The 18099-nt window shown below is 50.8% G+C and overlaps 7 protein-coding genes across 7 annotated transcripts; 5 read left to right on the top strand and 2 right to left on the bottom strand.

The window, feature by feature from the left end:
* Nucleotides 1-52: 52 nt before the first annotated feature.
* Nucleotides 53-2340, top strand: N7511_007436 (DNA damage response protein RcaA; the record flags this gene model as incomplete). Its single annotated transcript, XM_057129813.1, has 5 exons — nt 53-89; nt 137-199; nt 255-334; nt 382-533; nt 582-2340. 5 exons carry the CDS (start codon nt 53-55, stop codon nt 2338-2340), a joined length of 2091 nt encoding a protein of 696 aa, XP_056982881.1.
* Nucleotides 2341-3049: 709 nt separating this feature from the next.
* Nucleotides 3050-4753, top strand: N7511_007435 (uncharacterized protein; the record flags this gene model as incomplete). Its single annotated transcript, XM_057129812.1, has 2 exons — nt 3050-3437; nt 3492-4753. 2 exons carry the CDS (start codon nt 3050-3052, stop codon nt 4751-4753), a joined length of 1650 nt encoding a protein of 549 aa, XP_056982880.1.
* Nucleotides 4754-5209: 456 nt separating this feature from the next.
* Nucleotides 5210-6587, bottom strand: N7511_007434 (glycosylphosphatidylinositol-alpha 1,4 mannosyltransferase I; the record flags this gene model as incomplete). Its single annotated transcript, XM_057129811.1, has 3 exons — nt 5210-5395; nt 5449-5556; nt 5604-6587. The coding sequence occupies 3 exons, from the start codon at nt 6585-6587 to the stop codon at nt 5210-5212; spliced, it is 1278 nt and encodes a 425-aa protein (XP_056982879.1).
* Nucleotides 6588-8132: 1545 nt separating this feature from the next.
* On the top strand, nt 8133-9528 carry N7511_007433 (DUF3712 domain-containing protein; the record flags this gene model as incomplete). Its single annotated transcript, XM_057129810.1, has 3 exons — nt 8133-8338; nt 8390-8814; nt 8870-9528. 3 exons carry the CDS (start codon nt 8133-8135, stop codon nt 9526-9528), a joined length of 1290 nt encoding a protein of 429 aa, XP_056982878.1.
* A 685-nt stretch (nt 9529-10213) lies between these two features.
* N7511_007432 (uncharacterized protein) lies at nt 10214-12437 on the bottom strand (the record flags this gene model as incomplete). The annotated part of the gene is made up of 3 exons (XM_057129809.1): nt 10214-11023; nt 11089-12151; nt 12208-12437. The coding sequence occupies 3 exons, from the start codon at nt 12435-12437 to the stop codon at nt 10214-10216; spliced, it is 2103 nt and encodes a 700-aa protein (XP_056982877.1).
* Nucleotides 12438-14059: 1622 nt separating this feature from the next.
* Nucleotides 14060-16791, top strand: N7511_007431 (beta-mannosidase; the record flags this gene model as incomplete). Its single annotated transcript, XM_057129808.1, has 5 exons — nt 14060-14175; nt 14231-15181; nt 15231-15661; nt 15711-15946; nt 15994-16791. The coding sequence occupies 5 exons, from the start codon at nt 14060-14062 to the stop codon at nt 16789-16791; spliced, it is 2532 nt and encodes an 843-aa protein (XP_056982876.1).
* A 202-nt stretch (nt 16792-16993) lies between these two features.
* On the top strand, nt 16994-17866 carry N7511_007430 (translin family protein; the record flags this gene model as incomplete). Its single annotated transcript, XM_057129807.1, has 2 exons — nt 16994-17184; nt 17230-17866. 2 exons carry the CDS (start codon nt 16994-16996, stop codon nt 17864-17866), a joined length of 828 nt encoding a protein of 275 aa, XP_056982875.1.
* Between the last annotated feature and the right edge of the window lie 233 nt (nt 17867-18099).

Raw genomic sequence — 18099 nt, 5'->3', positions numbered from 1 at the left:
TCAATTTCACGTGCGCCTGAGCCTCTTCATTCCCCAGACATGCGGGCTCAACATGTGGATTCTTGATTCGAGCGGCGACTTTCTGGATGGTAGGTGGTGATGATCGGTGGGATATTCAACAACTGACGGTGTCCAGGGAAGCGCGTATGGCTGCGCCCCGGAAAGAAATACTTATTCGGTCGATTCCAACGAGATGGAGGTATGGCCAACATCACTGTGAACCGTATGAAGATCGGACACTGACTCTTGCATAGTCCGCCATGCCGTCAATCATAATTCTATCTCTCGAAAGCATATGACCATCGAGATCGCCGCTGTCAAGCCGAAGGATGGAGTACGATTACCACCCCGATAGTCGATGTTGTTGCTGACAGGAAGTAGTTGTCACCACGAGCACGATCCGATATCACCATAACCGACCTACAGTCCAAGAAGGGAACAATTGTCGATGACAAGAGAATCGAAGGCGAAGTCAAGTTGGAAAAGGCCGATGAGCATGTCATTCAATTGGCCAAATACCAGCACACGCTACGGTATGTATGCCACCTCTAGCATATTATGGTGCCTGACAAGTCGGCTAGTATCAAATGGGAGCCAGTGGTTTTCAGCTTCTCATTCTCTTCGAAAGAGATGCGAGCGAGTGACCCTCTAGGCCATATTCGGTCACGCTTAGAGGACCTTGATATCAAGACCATCATCGATTACCTCGTTGACCACACCACTCATGTGGTTCAAAGTAAACGGAACACAGCCAAGGGCCTTCAGGCGCTCGTGAATGGCAAGTATATTGTGAATGATTCATACATTGATGCTGTCGTTTACGCCGCTACTCCCGGTGATCTCGAGAACCTGGAGTCTCTATGTCCTCTCGAAATCGACTTCGAATCGTCTTGGCCTGATCCAAATGAACACCTGCCACCCGCCGGCAAGGAGCCTGTCAACAGACCCGCCTCCGCTTTCGCTCCGAATCCCGCACGCCTGACTGTTTTCGAGGGTTATACATTCATTTTCGGTGATCGATCACAGTTTGACAATCTGCAGGCGCCAATCAACAATGGTCAGGGCAAAGCTCTTCTATACCAGGTAGAAACTGGAAATACAACGGCAGCGGAAATTGTACAGTTTATGAGAAAGTCAGCACGAGGGATTGGCGTGGGTAGTGAGCGTCGAGGCTCCGGTGGTGTTGTTCTCGTTCGTTTCCGATCACCAGGCGAGCATGAGCCATGGTCCATTGAACTTGGAAACGAGGTGGCTTTGATGACCGATCAACGTGTTATTGAGCAACGAGAATTCCTTGATGCTATCCTCAGTACTGATGCCTCACCCCTTTGCCGTTCATTGCCTACAGAGGAAGCTTCCAGTCCGATCTCTCCGCCTGCTCCAGAGGTCGAATTGCCAAGTGAGCAATTGGTAGCTAGTACTTCGTCAGTCTCACCACCTGAGCCTGTACTTAGTCAACCTAGTCAACCCAGTCAACCATCGCGATCTCGGGGCAGAACTCCTCGCGTGCGTCCTTATGTCAGCAAAATGAAGACATTTGATGATGGCTTTGACATGGAGTCAATCCCAATGTATGCGCCGGAGGAAGAGGACGATCCCCGCACTCAAGTCATGGAAATGGACACTCAAGAACAACCGGAACAGCCAACTCAGCTCTTGGATGTGGTCAAGGAAGAAACCGAAGAAGACGTGGTCTCTGATCTTCTTCCTGGAGCCCGCGCGATGAAGCGTCGTCGTGCGGAGATGACTCCCAATCGGACGGAGGAGCAAACACCTGTTGAAATGGAAGCGCCCAAACGGAAGCGCCCCAAGCTCGATGTCCTAGAAGCCGCCCGGAAGCACCTTGAAGAGGAGCAACAGCGTAAAAAGGAAGAAGAGGATTCACGCCCAGCTGACATGGGCGACGTCGATGTCGACCAGTTGAAAAACCTCGCGATCGTCGAAGAGATGGACCTTCCTGTCCGAACCGCACCCACACGAGTAGAAGAGACATCTGACCGCTGGGAAGCACAATGGAACGGACGCAAAAATTTCAAGAAGTTCCGGCGAAAGGGCGAGTCCCGTAGTCGCACCGTGCAGACGGTGATCGTTCCCCTTGAAGAAATGACGCGTAAAGAGTTCGGAATCGGCGAGCACTACTGGAGCCGTGCCTCTGAACCAAGAGCCCAGCCAGATCGTTCTGGTGAGACTCCGGCCGCTGAGCTATTAGCCCCTGTTCATGCATCGCCTGAAGCGACTCCCGATCCCACTCCAGTTTCAGTTTCTCGGAAGCGCGTTCGGGACGAGCGAGACTCGGACAGTGATGATGGACTTCGATTTCGGTTCCGGCGCAAGCGATAGGATTTATTTTGCATTTGTAGCGTACTGTTCTGCATCGATACCCTCTACTCTGTTGAATATGTGTGGACCTATAGTCTCGAGTGAATTTATCCACTGACACCGAGTTTGTAGGCTACTGAACTACTAAACTACTGAACGACTAGACTAGCAACCTTCTAAACTACTATACTCACTTATTCCATTCAACTATTCAACGACTCAACTGGATGTCTCAAAAGCATGACGCTCACCTGGCCAAGCCACGATCCGTGCAGAAAAAGGCGTATAATCTTCCAGTTTCAGTTGATTCAGGTAAAGTGCAAGTCTGGACTCCCCTCCACCTTTTTCCTTTCTATCTCTCTCTCTCTTTCTCTCTCTCTCTCTTTGTTTCTTCGCTCTCTTCTCTCTCTTTCTTTCTTTTTCTGTTACTGTTCCCGGCTTGATCTTCCCCTCTTGTTTGGTCCGCCTCATTTAGCGCCCAACCGCCTGATCGTCGCCCCTCATCACTTATCAACTCCGCGTTCGTCTGGGATATTGCATTTGCCTTGAAACATCACTCGATGCTGGGTTCGATTTCAGCTTCAGCTGGAATCATACCACCGTGGGTAGATGCATGGTCCGACGTGCCCTGTTTGCTTGCTGATGTGAGAAATGGCTAGAACTTCATCTCTAGACCCCCGACTCCCGAATCTCCATACGCCCACCTCCAAGCCTTCCTCGATCTCTCGCCATGATCGCCCTACCGCGGCCGGTATCGGTCCATTCACTTGTTAAGGGCCCAGCCCAGTTGCCAGTTCCAAGCAAAGCGACCCGCAGCACCAGTGCAGAGATTCCCTTTCGTGATAGCCTCTCGCTCCCCGTGGAGATTGAGATAGTCCCCGCAGTCCCCACTTCGTCCGGCCTCGGCAGAGACGAAGCTCAGCTCGCAAACCTGCCTATTGAAATCCACGAGAATATCCTGGATCATATCTTCGGGGAAAGAGCGGCTGCGTCTTCCAAGACATCTGCACAAAGTTGGAGCAAGGCATTCCGGCATCCGCGGCGCAAGGCCCTCTCAGATCTCGCCTTGATCTGCCGAGTATGGACTCCACTCGTCCAGAGCCGCATCTACAGACACAGTATGTGAAAAAAGTGACCGACGAGGAAGCATTGTCATAACTGAGATTTACTAGTCAAGGTGAAAGGAACCCAAGATGGTTTAGCCGAATGCGCACGATGGTTTATACTCAGTCCACATCTTATCCTGCACGTTCGTCATATTGAGGTTTGGATTCCAGTCTGGGGCGACCGAGTCCATCGACCATGTGTGACTCGTCCGGGGCCAGTTCCATGGGCAGATCCATCCGTTCAGGACTGGTGGGCGCAGCCAGATTCCCAAAGCACAAACGAAATCCACTATCACATCGCATCGCGAACTGCTACACTGGAGGAAATCTTTGAACTGGCCCAGGACTTCTTTACTGCCGCCCGTGTTCTCACACTTGAGGGAGGTCACTGTAAGAATCCACCCATGGTCCAGCATTTCAGAAGACTTCCCGGTCGGTCTACTTCATTCTTCAGCTTCCGGCGGCTTCCCGTGCTCAAAAATATTGAAACTCTCGTGATGCGTGGTGCCTGGAACTTGATGCGCGACTTTGAAGACTGGCATCACATCTCGCGGGCGCTTCCTGGCCTACGAGAATGGCATTGTTCCTACGCCCAACCCCAGCCGAACGCCTATCTCACCATGATGCACATCTTGATCCGTCCCCCGTCTACAATTCGACATCTCAACCTGACGCTAGAGGGATTTTATAACAACAAAGACGCTACGCAGAGCTCGATCCTCACTTCTCGGGCTGTGCTTCCACCAATATGTACCTTACTTGGCCAATCAGCCCCACATTTTGAGTCTCTTTCCTTCACAGGAAGAATCTGCGCGTGCTTCTTCGATGCCATGAAAGCCGAATTGGAGACGATGACCACGGTATCCCGCCTGGGGTCCCTGGACATTGTAGTCAAGTCATGCTGTCGCGATGAGTCCGGCAAAAAGGAAGCTGCCACTATATCCCCTACCCAAGAACTGTCTGGAATCAACAACATGAACTTTATCTATACCTTCGAGTCCATGATCATCGGAGCAGTGGAGAGCCTTGCCAGTATGCCGCATCTCGACTACATTCGGATTCGCTATATTGATCTGGACTCGACCTGTCCCCTGCTCAATCCTTACTTCCAACTTTCCAACAATGAATGCACCGGTCTATGGAGTCAGAATATTCTGACTGTACTCCAGGCCAGCCGGCCCGACGTGCACTATGTCGAGCTCTCGGACGGCATATACCCTCAATATGGTAAAAACAACCAAATCGTCGGCGCCATTTACCCTCGCGTTCGACCTCAGAGCATCAATGCAGCCACGTACAAAATCATCGCCGACGTCAACAAATTCTAATCCGAGATTCTTTTTCCAAAGCGATATGCAGCGTTCTGTTGGTCTACATTCTGTGACTTTGCCAAATACCCCATCTTTCTTGCTTTTAATTCATGGATTATTTTATCTGCGCTGCCACTTAACATGCTAAAAAATTCTTATCTGAGCTCCGAGGGTTTTCTGTTCGATTAGGGATTCTATTCGGGGGCGCAATGCGGCACATTTTGGCTCACATGCGTGATGTGATTGATGTTAAACTAATTTGATCGAAGAGTATGTAATGAACTCATGCAGCCTTGCGACAATACGAGCAAAACAATACGATCCGGCGCTTCGTGAGGCTAATATGGCATACGGGCTGTGACATTTCAATGTTGACATATTTAAGGTAATCCGAGCTCGCACAAGCGAAATAATGTACTGAATCAATTGCACTGTCTATTTGTATTATACATTTCGTCAATGGCACTCTTGCCATCAACGTAGTTTGCGATCTTCACTTTCACTCTCGATTTCACCCGCACCGTCGCCGCCGTCTCGGACGATGATACCCAATATCCAGACATTCACTGCAAAGAAGAACAGTCCCGCGAGGAAGAGTCCAGGCACAAACGCTGAGAGTCCTAGGAACTCAAGATTGTACCCTTGAGAAAGCCAGAGAGCCTATTTTTGTATTAGTCATGAATATGAATATGCTGCGAGCAAGGGTAAAATACCTGGCCAAGGACCCAAAGAAGAGCGGCCGTGATTCCCAGAGCGGGTCTGCGGATAAGAGACGAGGAAGGAAGATAGAAAGGTAGTAGAATGAGGTACCAGAGGAAGTACTGTACAAATCAGTCGCCATTTAAATCATTTTAGCATACCGACTTACCTGGCTGGTACAGACTTTGTTAAAGGTAACGAAAGTAAAAGTCTGCGCAAGCATCGCCGTAGTCAAGCTCTTCTTTGCCAAGACGAGTGGTAAAGCAATGACGACCAGGACGAGCTGTGGGATGAACGCCAACGCCTCAAAGTGTGTCTCCGCTTCACCGGCTGCCGACAAGTATAGCAAGGTGCTGTAGGGAGAGAAATTGTGGCGGTGGTCGATGCGGGTAAGATGGTGAAAGAAGGTATGTTGGAGGAATGGGTGGCCATACTGAACATACATGACCACATTTAAGGCCACGAAGCTCGCCAGCGCCGCAAGGGTGAGCTTCACGCGAGACGGGGTGATGAACCCCAAGACCCGCGAGACCAGACCCGATCTCGGCGACTCGGACCCATCCCGCTCAGCATCCCACCACCACAAAATCGAAACCCCATAGATAAAAGGATAAATCTTAAAGTGCACCGCCAATCCCAAGATCAACCCAGCAACAACGGGCTTCCGCGTCAGGGTTGCCCAAAGCAGCGCAGCAACAAGCACCCCCAGCAGCCCCTCGGAGCTACCACGCGTACTGATATTGGCAACCATGGGATTCCACAACCAAACAGCCGCCACATAGCGCAACGCCCGCTCCACGGGGAATCGATAACACCTCACAAGCAGCTGAACGACCAACCACCCAGCCAGAACATCCGCCAAGGCAAAAAGCGCCTTCCCAAACGCAAAAGTCAAGGTAGACCAGGGCGCCGCACCTTCCCACGCGGTAGGGACAAGCATCCACGCCAAGAGCGGCGTATAGCGGTACGTGTCCCGCTCATAGGGCGACTGACCCTTGGCCACGTATCGGGCCGCATCAGTGAACACCATGTAATCGATATCCGTATATTTCACGGCCGAATGGGCATCCTGCCAGCCTCCATAGACGAGGAGGATGAGCCGGAGAGCCGTGGCCGCGAAGAAGACTCGCGCTGGCGAGTTGAAGAGAGACATTTCTTCCTCTTCTCTCTCTCTTCTTTTAGCTTGAACCCTGGAATTTCAGGGCCCGATATCAAGAATTAATTGCTGAGTGGTTGGGTGCGGGTAGCGCGCATCCTTAGGTGGCCTTTGAACCCCTTGGCTGATATGGATGGACGAAGTGGGACAGGCAAGCACTTCTCTGCCTGTGAGATCTGAAAATAGCTGTGATATCTGTAAGGACTGCAATGGGATGAAATGATCCCCGAGACTCGCGAGTTGTTCCCAGCTGTTTAGGGATGCTGAGTCAGGGTGGTCTGTGCATTTCGTACGTCGCCAGTTGGATAACTTCATCCAACTAAGTCAAGGCTGTGGGTGTCTATAAGTCTATCAAAACCGCCGATTGCTTTGGTCTTGCATTGGGTTTAATTTCTCTTGTAAATGGAAACAATCAGTCCTCACCAGGGGAACGAACGAGCAGCCCATCAGGGTTTCAGCGGGCACGACGCCTCTACTTTCAAGGTTTCCAGGAACGAGACTCACACCCAACGCAGAACAGCAAATCAGCAAAACAGCAAAATGCTCAGGCAGAACCAAAAACGCCGGAATCTTCGCCAATAGAGTCACACTCCGACAAACTTTGCAATTATGCGGGGGAAGCGCCTCCATTCTTGGAACTGCGGGGGATCAACTTTCTGCTGATGTCAGTGGGTTTGATTGACGATTCAATGGCAGACTCTCCAACCGAGCCAGTCAGCGTCCTCGCTTTGGGAACTGCTGCAGGTGATACGCCACTGGGGGTTTGTTCTCATTTGCCTTCTGTCTGGCCGAGAAGGAGCTCATGTGAAAAGGCAGTCTGAATAACTTCGGGCGATGAGAACATTCCGTAGCCCGTTGGCCGTTGGTGGTGAATGATCTTGTTGAGAAACTGAGGTCTGGGACATTGGAGGATCCGTAGAGATTCAAAGGATAGAATGCCTGCTCCACGGGTGATGGGTCTCATGCTCAAAAGCTGGATCTTCAGCACCAAGTCCCCTTCAATGCCCGATTTGAGTAGATATAGATCACCGTCTCAGGTCCAAGGGAGCCTCCGAGGTACCGAGGAGAGAACCAGACCTCGACTCAGCCCGTGCAGCCACAATCAAAGGGAGCCCATAGCCAAGCCCGTAAGACAGCTGGGGCCTGCATTAGACCTCTCGCGTCAACAAAACTGCCCCTTTTGCAATTGGACGGTCCAAATGAGGACAGCTGGGTTTGTGAGGTCTCCCAGCTATAAGACCTGTTCTACTCCAGCATCATGAACCAGCCGTGTATCTAATCCAAACTGGTCTAGTTTCCAGGAGCCTACGTATCTGACAGGTGAAAAGCGAGATAGAGGTAGGGTAGCCCTGGCATATCACCAAGTGATATGCCTGAACCGTGGCGATCCCCCGCAAAAAGCAAGAGAGTGTCCAAGTTATAAACTTAATTGTTTTCTGGTCCTCGGTATCTTTCATAGACATATGACACTTTCATAGACTAGCGTTTCTTCATATACAGAGCGGGCCTCCCCTTTTGGATCCAATTTGCCTGGACCTCACCATGGCCAAAGAAGAAGAGAAGTATATCATTGGAGGGAATCGGGGCCTCCTGCACCCAGGCCCGGATGACCTCGCAAAGCTGGAACAGATTGAGTCGTCAACGAGATCAGCTACCAAGAAAGACAAATTCCGTCGACATTGCAGACGATTCTGGCTGTGCTATTTAATCGGCAATGTCATCTTCCTCGCCATCTTCTTGCCTATATTGTATGCAACAGCCGATACTCTGCCTCCTCTCCCGCTAACACGTCTATGAAGCTTTCTAGTTGCTATTCCGGCCATCGCACAACTGGTGGTCAACAAATCCAACCTGGTGGTGGTCAACGCAGAAGTGATGCATCCCACACCCGACACAGTACAGATGACATTGGCGGCAAAGGTGGACTTGAAAATTGCCCTGGGTGTTCGTATCGAGCCTGTCAAATTCTACACCTTTGTTCGAAAAGATGGACATGAAAATGCCTGGGGAGCGATTGACATCCCTGGACAAACGATCAAGGGCAATTATACCTTGGGGGTCAATAACCAGTATACGCCAATCCTGAATGCCACAACCTGGCAGACATTTGTCCATGATACTGTCTTCAAGAAGGAGACAATCCTGTCGCTCTACGGTGTGACCTATGGATATCTGGGCGTCTTGAAAAATCACATCACGATGGACAAAGACGTGGTTCTACCATGTGAGTCTTCCGATCTCTGACCGTCTCTACTCATCCAACTCATCCATTTCAACAGCCTTGAACAAATTCGAAGGGTTCTCTATTGACGACGCGACACTCGTCCTACCAGCACAAGAGGACGGAACTAACCTTATCGCCAACCTCACCCTCCCAAATCCAACTGCCCTCTCATTCGAAGTAGGCACCATCACGCTCGACCTCAAAAGCGGCAATACAGACCTCATCATCGGCAATGCAACCGTAGACAACGTGATCCTCCGACCAGGAAACAACACCTTCCCACTGAAAGGCGTCGTGGACCTCAAAACAGTAATCTCCAACCTCACCGAAGTGATCGCCTCGCAAAGCTCATCCCTCAAAAACGGAAAGCTAGCCCTAACAGCAATGACCCGCACAATCGTCTCAAACGGCACCTTGATTCCATACTATACCAACGTCCTCAGTGAGCTCCCCTTGGTAGCAAACGTCGGCATCGGCGACATCCTCAAAAACACCCTGGGCTACCTAGGCTCCAACGACAATCTGAACCTGACCGGTGCGCTTTCAGGCATCACCGACGATCTTCGGAGACGCGGGCTGGTTGGCAATAACGCGTTCAACCGAGTGGCAAGTCTGAAACAGAACCAGCATGTTCGGAAGATCTTTGAGGATGAGGATAACGATAAGCGAGATGCGATGATAGATTTTTTGGCGACGTATTATGCTTCTTTATGATTATTTGTTGTGTTTTTGATGATACCTTCATAGCTGGCCAATGATTTTGATGACTTATGACTACAGTATTGTATTGTTCAGATAGCTATAGGCCGGCGTAATCCCCAAGCAGAGTGTGGCTTGCGAGTTGTATGTGGAGGGAGATCACCATCTATTTTCAATACAATACAATGAGAAGAAGAGGGAGAAAATGTGGTAAGACTCCAATGATCATCGTTCATTTTATGGATAATGATTGAATCCCCGCATACTGAATAACCGGTTTTGGGCGAATAGCGATGAAGTACCTGCTCTACAGTCATACTGTAGTCCCCTGTAACAAACATTTAGGCTGTAAAGAATCAAATTCTGCATGGTCAGGGGTATCAGAATATTTGCTGGATATGAATAGAACTAATACAAAGACGGTAAGCTGACTGCATACTGAAAATGTTGAATAATTACATGAAGGGATTCCGTTCCAATGCGCCCTATTCTAACATGCAACGCAACCCTCCCAGAAGCAGTAGAGATCAGTAGTAAAGGGCCTGATTTACAAAATACCCAGGATCAGGCATAGGATCGAAATACGGCTGTTCTCCGTACTTGGGACCTTTTTCATGTTCGGGCGTCAGCAAAGCCATAGAATCATTGCGGCCATCAATATCCGCCGCGATGCCCGGCCACAGATTATTGTCACTCCAACTCAGATACTCCCATAGATACTGGCCCCCGAATCGTTTTCAAAGGGGGTGCTGAGTGGGTCAAGGAATCCACTGTCAGTCATGGGCATCGTAGTACGCGCAGGCTCCGCGGGCGAAAACATAGCCGGCATATCCCGACCAGCGGGAAAAGAGCCGGAGAGAAGACCAGCACTGTCGGGGTCAGCGACATGGCCCCGCTTACTCGCCTCGTATATTCGCGAGATAGCGTCCAGCGACCTCTTCGCCGTATGTCCAAATGACTGCATGCGAGCAAGAGTCATCATGGCCGTCTCCACCTGCGCCTGGCAGGACTCAACCGAGGCACGCGGGTCATCGACAGTAGGATCATTAAGGAATAGCCCGACCAGCGGAACCATGGAGGCCTGGAAGGTCCACCAGACAGCATTCCAACCACAAAGCTGGTTGAGCTGAGCAGTGGCAGCGATATTCTGAATAGACTGCTGCGCCACCTCGCGACACTTCTCGATGGCTGTGCGCTCCTCCAGCCGCAGGGCGATGTAAGGCACGCGGCGCATGGCATAGCTGAACAGTGTGGGTCGGTATAGTAGCATGCGCTGGTTATAGTACCGCCACCGCATGACAGTGCGGACAGTATTGATGGATTCGGAACAGGGCTCGTGATCTTTGAGGATGGCGGGGAGATTATCCCACCAATCAAGGAGTTGGGCGTCTGCGTGAGCCATTTCTTGGTGCTTGACTAGGGGTGCTGCAGCCAGGAATTCCTGCACTTGCGTCGCAATCTTGGCAAAGCGGATGTTTTCGACGAGGGGAAGAATGCCAAGGACGTTTTCCTATGCAAAACAGGAGTCAGTATAGCACACGCACCCCGGTCTGGGGGGTGGGGGGAGTATAGTACCTTGTCTCGGCAGTGGGGAGGTTTGACTGTAATGGTTGAACCGAATCGACCCATGCTTGGCCGGCCCAGGGTCATGCCAGCCCATGTGTCCATGCAGAAAAGGGACCACCACACGCGGCGCTTCAAGTCCATTGAGGCGATCTTGGCCGGGCTTGGAAGTTGGCGAGTTTCGGCAAACTCTTTGTGCAAGCCCAAGGCTGCTGCCATGCGTAGTGCGGCTCCCATGAGGGAGTATGCGAGGTTCGGTTGACTGATATAATGGCAGTACCAGCCTCCAATGAGGCCGAGTGCCTGGATAGTTTCAATGTGAGAGCTTCCCAGGGAACTGATGCTGAGGTGGTTCTTGCATCTCAGAAAATATGTCTGGTGCGTCAAATCATCAGGGCTTGTGGCGGCGATGCTACCCAGGGCAAGAACAATGTTCAATAGAGCAAGCCAGTGGTCATCTCTCCGACGACCAGCACAGTACGCCTCTCGGAAAGATCGCTCGTCGATCATTGGAGCAAAGGCTTGGAAATAAAGGAAATAAGCGTCAAGCATTTGCATCTCTGACGGCGGGATGGTCGGCTGTGGGGGTGTAATAGGAGTATGATGGGGCCAGCCAGATGCCTCTTGCACAATGGGCGGTGTTCGCGAAAAGTAAGAGGCACAGCCTGGGTCTAGCCAGACGATAACTTTAATTGCAGCCTGGATGGATGAAACGCCCAGATAGGAGGAAGGCTGTCTGGTTGAAAGAGAAAGCGCGTTAACGTCGTCGGAGACGCCTTCGACTAGATCTGTGGAGCTAGCATTGCGGCTATCTGGCAGTTCCTCGGGCATGCTCTGCAGAGACTCGAGATTATCATCGTCGTTTGATAAGGGTGAAACATGGGCCTCTACTGAGGCCGACGTAGCCGGTGATTCGGCATGATGAGAGTGACTCGGGCCTGGCCCCGTTACAGTCGTGAGCTCGAGAAGTTTCTCTCGAGACAGATTGGCCAGGGAATCTGGAGAATAGTTGGGGAAGAGTTTCTCGAGGATACTTCTATATTCCTCTAAGGTTGTAGATAGTTTTTCAACGTGTCTATAAGATCGTAATTAGTTCACGAACTATACAGCCATAGGCAGACTGCAACTCACCTCCGCGAAGGCCGCGGGTCTGAATAGTGGCACTGCTCGGACTTTTTGTACCATCGACAAGCCTCACAGGGCTTCTCGCCATCACATTTGATCTTGCGATGGCGACAAGATGTGCAAGCACGTAGCGTTGTCACGCGGCGACTGATCGACTCACGCCGTTCACTCGTTGCCCGGTTGCGGGCAGGAGTTGCTGCCGTTGGGTTCTCGAAACCCTCAAATGTATGAAACATTTTGACTCGGAGTCACAGAATCAGAGGCTTAGTATCCGACCACACGGGTCACTATGTGGGCGACATAAGGGGTGGGAGATGGAAGATCGTATGATAGAAGGAAAACGCATAAATGAAGGGATCAAAAGATTAAAGAGGAAAAAGCAAAAAAGCCACTAGAACCGAAAGGAAATAGACGAAATATAGGCTGATCCGCTTAATCTCCCCGCATTTTGTCGTCTGGGGATACAACTGGTCCGGTTCAGCCGGTTAGCATTGATTGGTTCTATACAAAGTTGTACGATCTCCCTGCTTGGTATATTTTATAATCTTTCCTATTCTTTCCTTTTTGTCAACGGCTTTGCAACGGCCTTGACATGGGAGTCCGCGTCAGCAAAGTGATTCCCGGCATATAAGACCAGGATTGAGAGACCAGGGTCGTGAGTCCCGAAACTGCATCATTCTACCCGAGTGCCACGCGCATGACCAGGGGTGTAGAGTGACGCTGGGCAATTTCGCTTCCGCATGCTCTTCACACGCCACAGTCAGGATGTAGTGGGGTTGGAGAGGGGCATTTCCCCAGACTGTAGGGGAATCCTTTGTGAAAAGCGAACCCTGCAGACAGACGATCGTCTGGGGAAGCCGCCTGGGGAACTGAAAGCCGAAATGGATACCAGAATCCCAATCCGGACATTCTGGCTTTTAGATATTCTGCCTGACTTGAGACTTCCTTTGGACCGGAAAAGCCTCTCACAATCCAATCATTTTCTCCTGGACCAAGCACATGTTGGGCTCTTTAGCTCGGCGGTTCCCTTGACGCCGTGAGGGAATTTCGATCATGAAGGGGCTCGAGCCTTACCTTGGATCAGGAGGGGGCGTACCTGGTTCTGCGAGAGGGGATTCACTGCCGAGACGTTTCGCGGGCGCCATGCCTCGTTTTGGTCAAGGGCCCGAGATGGGACTCCGGTGAGAATGGTTGAGTTCCGCCAATGACAGAGAAATCGACACTGTTTTTGGAAGATATAACTGAAAGTGAAGGGGAACAAAAACGCAGCCGTGAATAGAGTCGATGAGGATCCATGTCACACATGGACTCCAACATACCCGAGTCAACACTTCATGGTTCCAAACTCGATCAGCTGCCAAGCCTCTGAGATGAAGGACACTTATTGACGTCGATCATTGGCTCGGTTAAGACTTCATGCATGAAATGTTCCAGTTAATCAATCAGCGTGGCATGAGAGGCTATACGGATGGCCCAAACAAGGCAGGTGCAGGAAGAGGGCAGAATGCCATATGGGTGCCTAAATCGAGAGAAGCGGAGTACACTAGTGCTTGGGGAGTCCAAGGGACCTGGGGAGTAATGCACGGCATTAGAAGCTTGACGGGGTCACTGCCGTTAGCAAAGGAGGTTAGAGGATATCAAATCCGCATGCTGAAGTGCATGAACTTAGAGAGGGCTGTTGAAAATTACAGTGTGGTCAGAGTGGTGTATTTGCAGTGTATTTCGTAATACTTAATACCACTAGTCCTACTTGGACACGGAGAGTCCTGTCCCAAAAAGGAAGGCACGTGGAGAACCTCAGGCCATCAACCAAGTATAAAAGTATAAACCTGGGGAAAGCTTTCTCTTGTCATCAACTATGGATTCCGTGAACTTGTCGACTGGCTGGTCCTTTAGGGACCGGGATACTGATGAATGGCTATCTGTACCTAATGTTCCATCTGTGGTGCAACAGGACCTGATTGCTAACAAAAAGTAAGCTCTCCGAGATAGCATCCATGATGTGATACTGATTATCTGTTACGTATAGGCTTGATGATCCGTACATTGGATTCAAGGAATTGGATGCTCGCTGGGTCAATGAGAAGTCATGGGTCTATCGCAATGTGTTCTCAAAGCCAGTTGCCCCGACAGGATCCGCAATTGTGCTCGTATTTGATGGACTAGACACATTTGCCAAGGTCAAACTGGATGGCGAACTCATTCTCGAAAGTGATAACATGTTCCTCGGTCACCGAGTTGATGTCACCAAGGCATTGGAAGCAGACGGCGAACATACGCTTGAAATTGAGTTCGACTGTGCTCTTCTCAAAGCCCGCGAGTTGCGAGCACAAGACACCAAGCACAGATGGGTTGGTTTCAACGGAGATCCAGCACGTATGGCTGTGCGAAAAGCCCAATACCACTGGGGCTGGGACTGGGGTCCAGTACTAATGACGGCGGGCATCTGGCGCGCAGTCCGCTTCGAGGTATACAATGCCCGGGTGGCTAGTCTGTGGCCCCAGGTCAAGTTGACCGCGGACCGTCAGACAGCAGAGATTACTGCTGTTGTCGATGTGGAGAGCATCGGGGATGGCGAGTATACAGCCCAATTTAAATTGGGGCTGCATGGCAAGGAAATCGCAAGCCAGGACGTTGCCGTATCGGAGAACACGGCCCAATTCACTTTCAAAGTCAATCAGCCTGCTTTGTGGTGGCCTCATGGGTATGGCGAGCAGACTCTGTATGATTTATCGGTGGTGCTACTTCGCAATGGTGAAAAGGTCGACTCTTCAAACAAGAAGTTTGGTATCCGAACTGCTGAGGTTGTCCAGCAACCTGACAAACATGGAAAGTCATTTTTCTTCCGCATCAACGGAATGGACATCTTCTGTGGTGGTTCGTGCTGGATTCCGGCCGACAGTCTTTTGCCAGCCGTCAGTGCGGAGCGATACCGCAATTGGATAGAGTTGATGGTGGCTGGAAGACAAGTGATGATTCGGTATGACAGCCTCTTAATCTGCAGTATGTGAGAAAACTAACAATGGTAGTGTTTGGGGTGGTGGCATTTACGAAGACGACGCCTTCTACGAAGCATGCGACGAGCTAGGCGTGATGGTCTGGCAGGACTTCATGTTTGGCTGCGGAAATTATCCAACATGGCCTGAGATGTTGGAATCGGTCCGTCAAGAGACCATCTATAACGTCAAGCGCATGCGCCACCATCCATCTATTGTACTCTATGCTGGTAACAATGAAGACTACCAGGTGCAAGAGTCAGAGGGCTTGACCTACAACTACGAAGACAAGGACCCCGAGAGCTGGTTGAAGACCGACTTCCCGGCACGATACATTTATGAAAAGCTCCTCCCAGAGGTGGTGGCTGAACACTCCCCTAGCACATTCTATCATCCTGGAAGTCCATGGGGTGATGGCAAGATATCGTCAGATAAGACAGTCGGTGATATGCATCAATGGAACGGTCAGTATATCAGCGCCAAATGCACAGGATCTACTAACGACAACAACAGTGTGGCACGGTACGCAAGAAAAATATCAAATCTTCGATACCCTCGGTGGTCGATTCAACAGCGAGTTTGGAATGGAGGCATTCCCACATGTGTCCACAATCGATTACTTTGTCGAGAAAGAGGAAGACAAATTCCCTCAGTCTCATGTCATTGATTTCCACAATAAGGCTGATGGGCATGAACGAAGACTGGCGACGTATCTGGTAGAAAATCTGCGAACTGCCACAGACCTCGAGGTAAGATCTATACGCCGTCCCGGTCGGTATCAAACTAACATATGCAGACCTACATCTACCTGACCCAAGTCGTACAAGCCGAGACAATGATGTTTGGCTACCGAGGCTGGCGCCGGCAATGGGGCGATGAGCGCCACTGTGGTGGTGCCCTCCTCTGGCAACTGAATGACTGCTGGCCAACCATCTCTTGGGCAATTGTGGACTACTTCCTCAAACCAAAGCCAGCCTATTATGCCGTAAAGCGAGTGTTGAACCCAATCGCCGTTGGTGTCCGCCGAGAACACCACGACTGGAGCGTCGCACACGCCCAACCACCCAAGGCAAGCAAATATGAGCTCTGGATTGCCAGCAACAGCCCCGAGACAGTCCGTGGCAGCGTTGAGCTACGCTTCCTGTCTGTCAACACAGGTCGCGATATTCGAGCACCGATTGTACACCAAGATATCACCATCACGGCCAATGGAACGACGGATATCATCACCGACGGTATAATTGACCACATTGCTGAGCCAGAGCCACATGTCCTCGCAGCCCGATTGTGGGTCAACAACAAGATCGTGGCACGAGATGTGGACTGGCCACAACCCTTTAAATATCTCAACTTGACTGGACGACAGCTGGACATTCAGAAACAAGAAGGTGAAGCTGGTAAGACAGTGCTGGTTATCAATGCCCGCAAGCCAGTCAAATGTCTTGTGTTTGAGGAGCAGGAAGGTGTTCTCCTTGAGGACAATGCAATTGACATTGTTCCTGGGGATGAGCAAACTATCATTGTGACTGGTCTTGGTAAGACCCCCATTAGGTATCGGTATTTGGGGCAGGAATCCTGTGAGGTTGTGGGATAAGCCTGACCTAGTTGCGATATCACCTTGTAAGGTAGCATTAGCATTACATGTCACTAGCTCAGCAATTGTATCGAAATGGAATCCAACGATCTCAGTCGAATGTCAAGTTCAAGTTCAGCATAGTGTGAGAAGTGAAGATCTGCGGAGATATCTCTATCTCTTATCGTGGAGCTCAACTCAGCAACCTCCAACTTTTTGTTCAATGGGCACCAAACGCGACTGGGAAGGTCAGCCACTGGAGCTGCACCCTAAGGATACAGCCATGGCTGATGCAGAGGCCCCTACAGTGTTGTCCATCTTTGAGAACTTCCGCGATGAGCTAGACGAGCACCATGACCGCCGCGAACGAATCATCAAGAAAAGCCGCGACATCACCGCGCTGAGCAAGAAGATGTATGTCTCGCTCTCAATTGCCTCACACTAAACTAATAAATGCAGCATCTTCGCCCTCCAACGAGTCCGCGCAACCAACCAGCCCCTCCCACCCAAAATCGCCCAAGAGAACCAAGTCCGCTTCGACCAAATCAACGCCCTATTCGAAGCCGTCGTCCCAGAACAACTCGGCATAAACAGCTGGCGCTACCAACGCCAGCTAAGCCCAGGAATTCAGGAATTCATCGAAGCCGTCTCCTTCGATCACTACCTCCGCACGCAAACACTAATCTCCCACGCCGAAGTCACCGCTCGCGTGCCCGCCCAAATCCTCGTCACCGAAGAAGATTACCTACTCGGTCTATTCGATCTTACGGGAGAAATGATGCGCTTTGCCGTTCTATCCTTGAGCTCGGGCAACGCCGCCGCAACGAAGACCGACGAGACCGCAACAGAATCCAAAGCACCGACACTCGCACCGTCGCAGGGTGATATCGTCGTTGATCTACGCGCTATGCGGGCAGACTTTGAAGCGCTTAGTGTACCTCGTCGCCATAACATGCTCCGCGATCTGGCGAAGAAGCTAGAGGTAATGCAGACGAGTGTTGAAAAGGTCGAGAGGGCGGCGTATGGGATTCTTGTTCGGGGAAGTGAGAGGCCTAGTGGGTGGACTCCTGATCTTTCTGCTGCTGTTGAGGTGTAGAGTCGCTAGATACTTTTCTAACGAGATGATCTATGATCTATGCTATTGAATGATATCACGTTCTCTGCAATTGGTGGGCACGACAAAGTAGGTGGCAGCCAGAGAACAGCCCACATATAACTAGCCCTTTCTCTAGCTTGGGACCATATTCTACTATCGCAATTACACTAGAGTCGCTACGCAGCAGCTGGTTTAGATATTTGATATTGACAATCAAGTGGATCCATCACGGT

Source organism: Penicillium nucicola, assembly GCF_028828085.1.
Source record: "Penicillium nucicola strain IBT 29836 chromosome Unknown utg000007l, whole genome shotgun sequence".
Lineage (NCBI taxonomy): Eukaryota > Fungi > Ascomycota > Eurotiomycetes > Eurotiales > Aspergillaceae > Penicillium > Penicillium nucicola.
The sequence above is the reverse complement of the archived record's forward strand: the minus strand, read 5'-3'. Positions and strand labels throughout refer to the sequence as shown.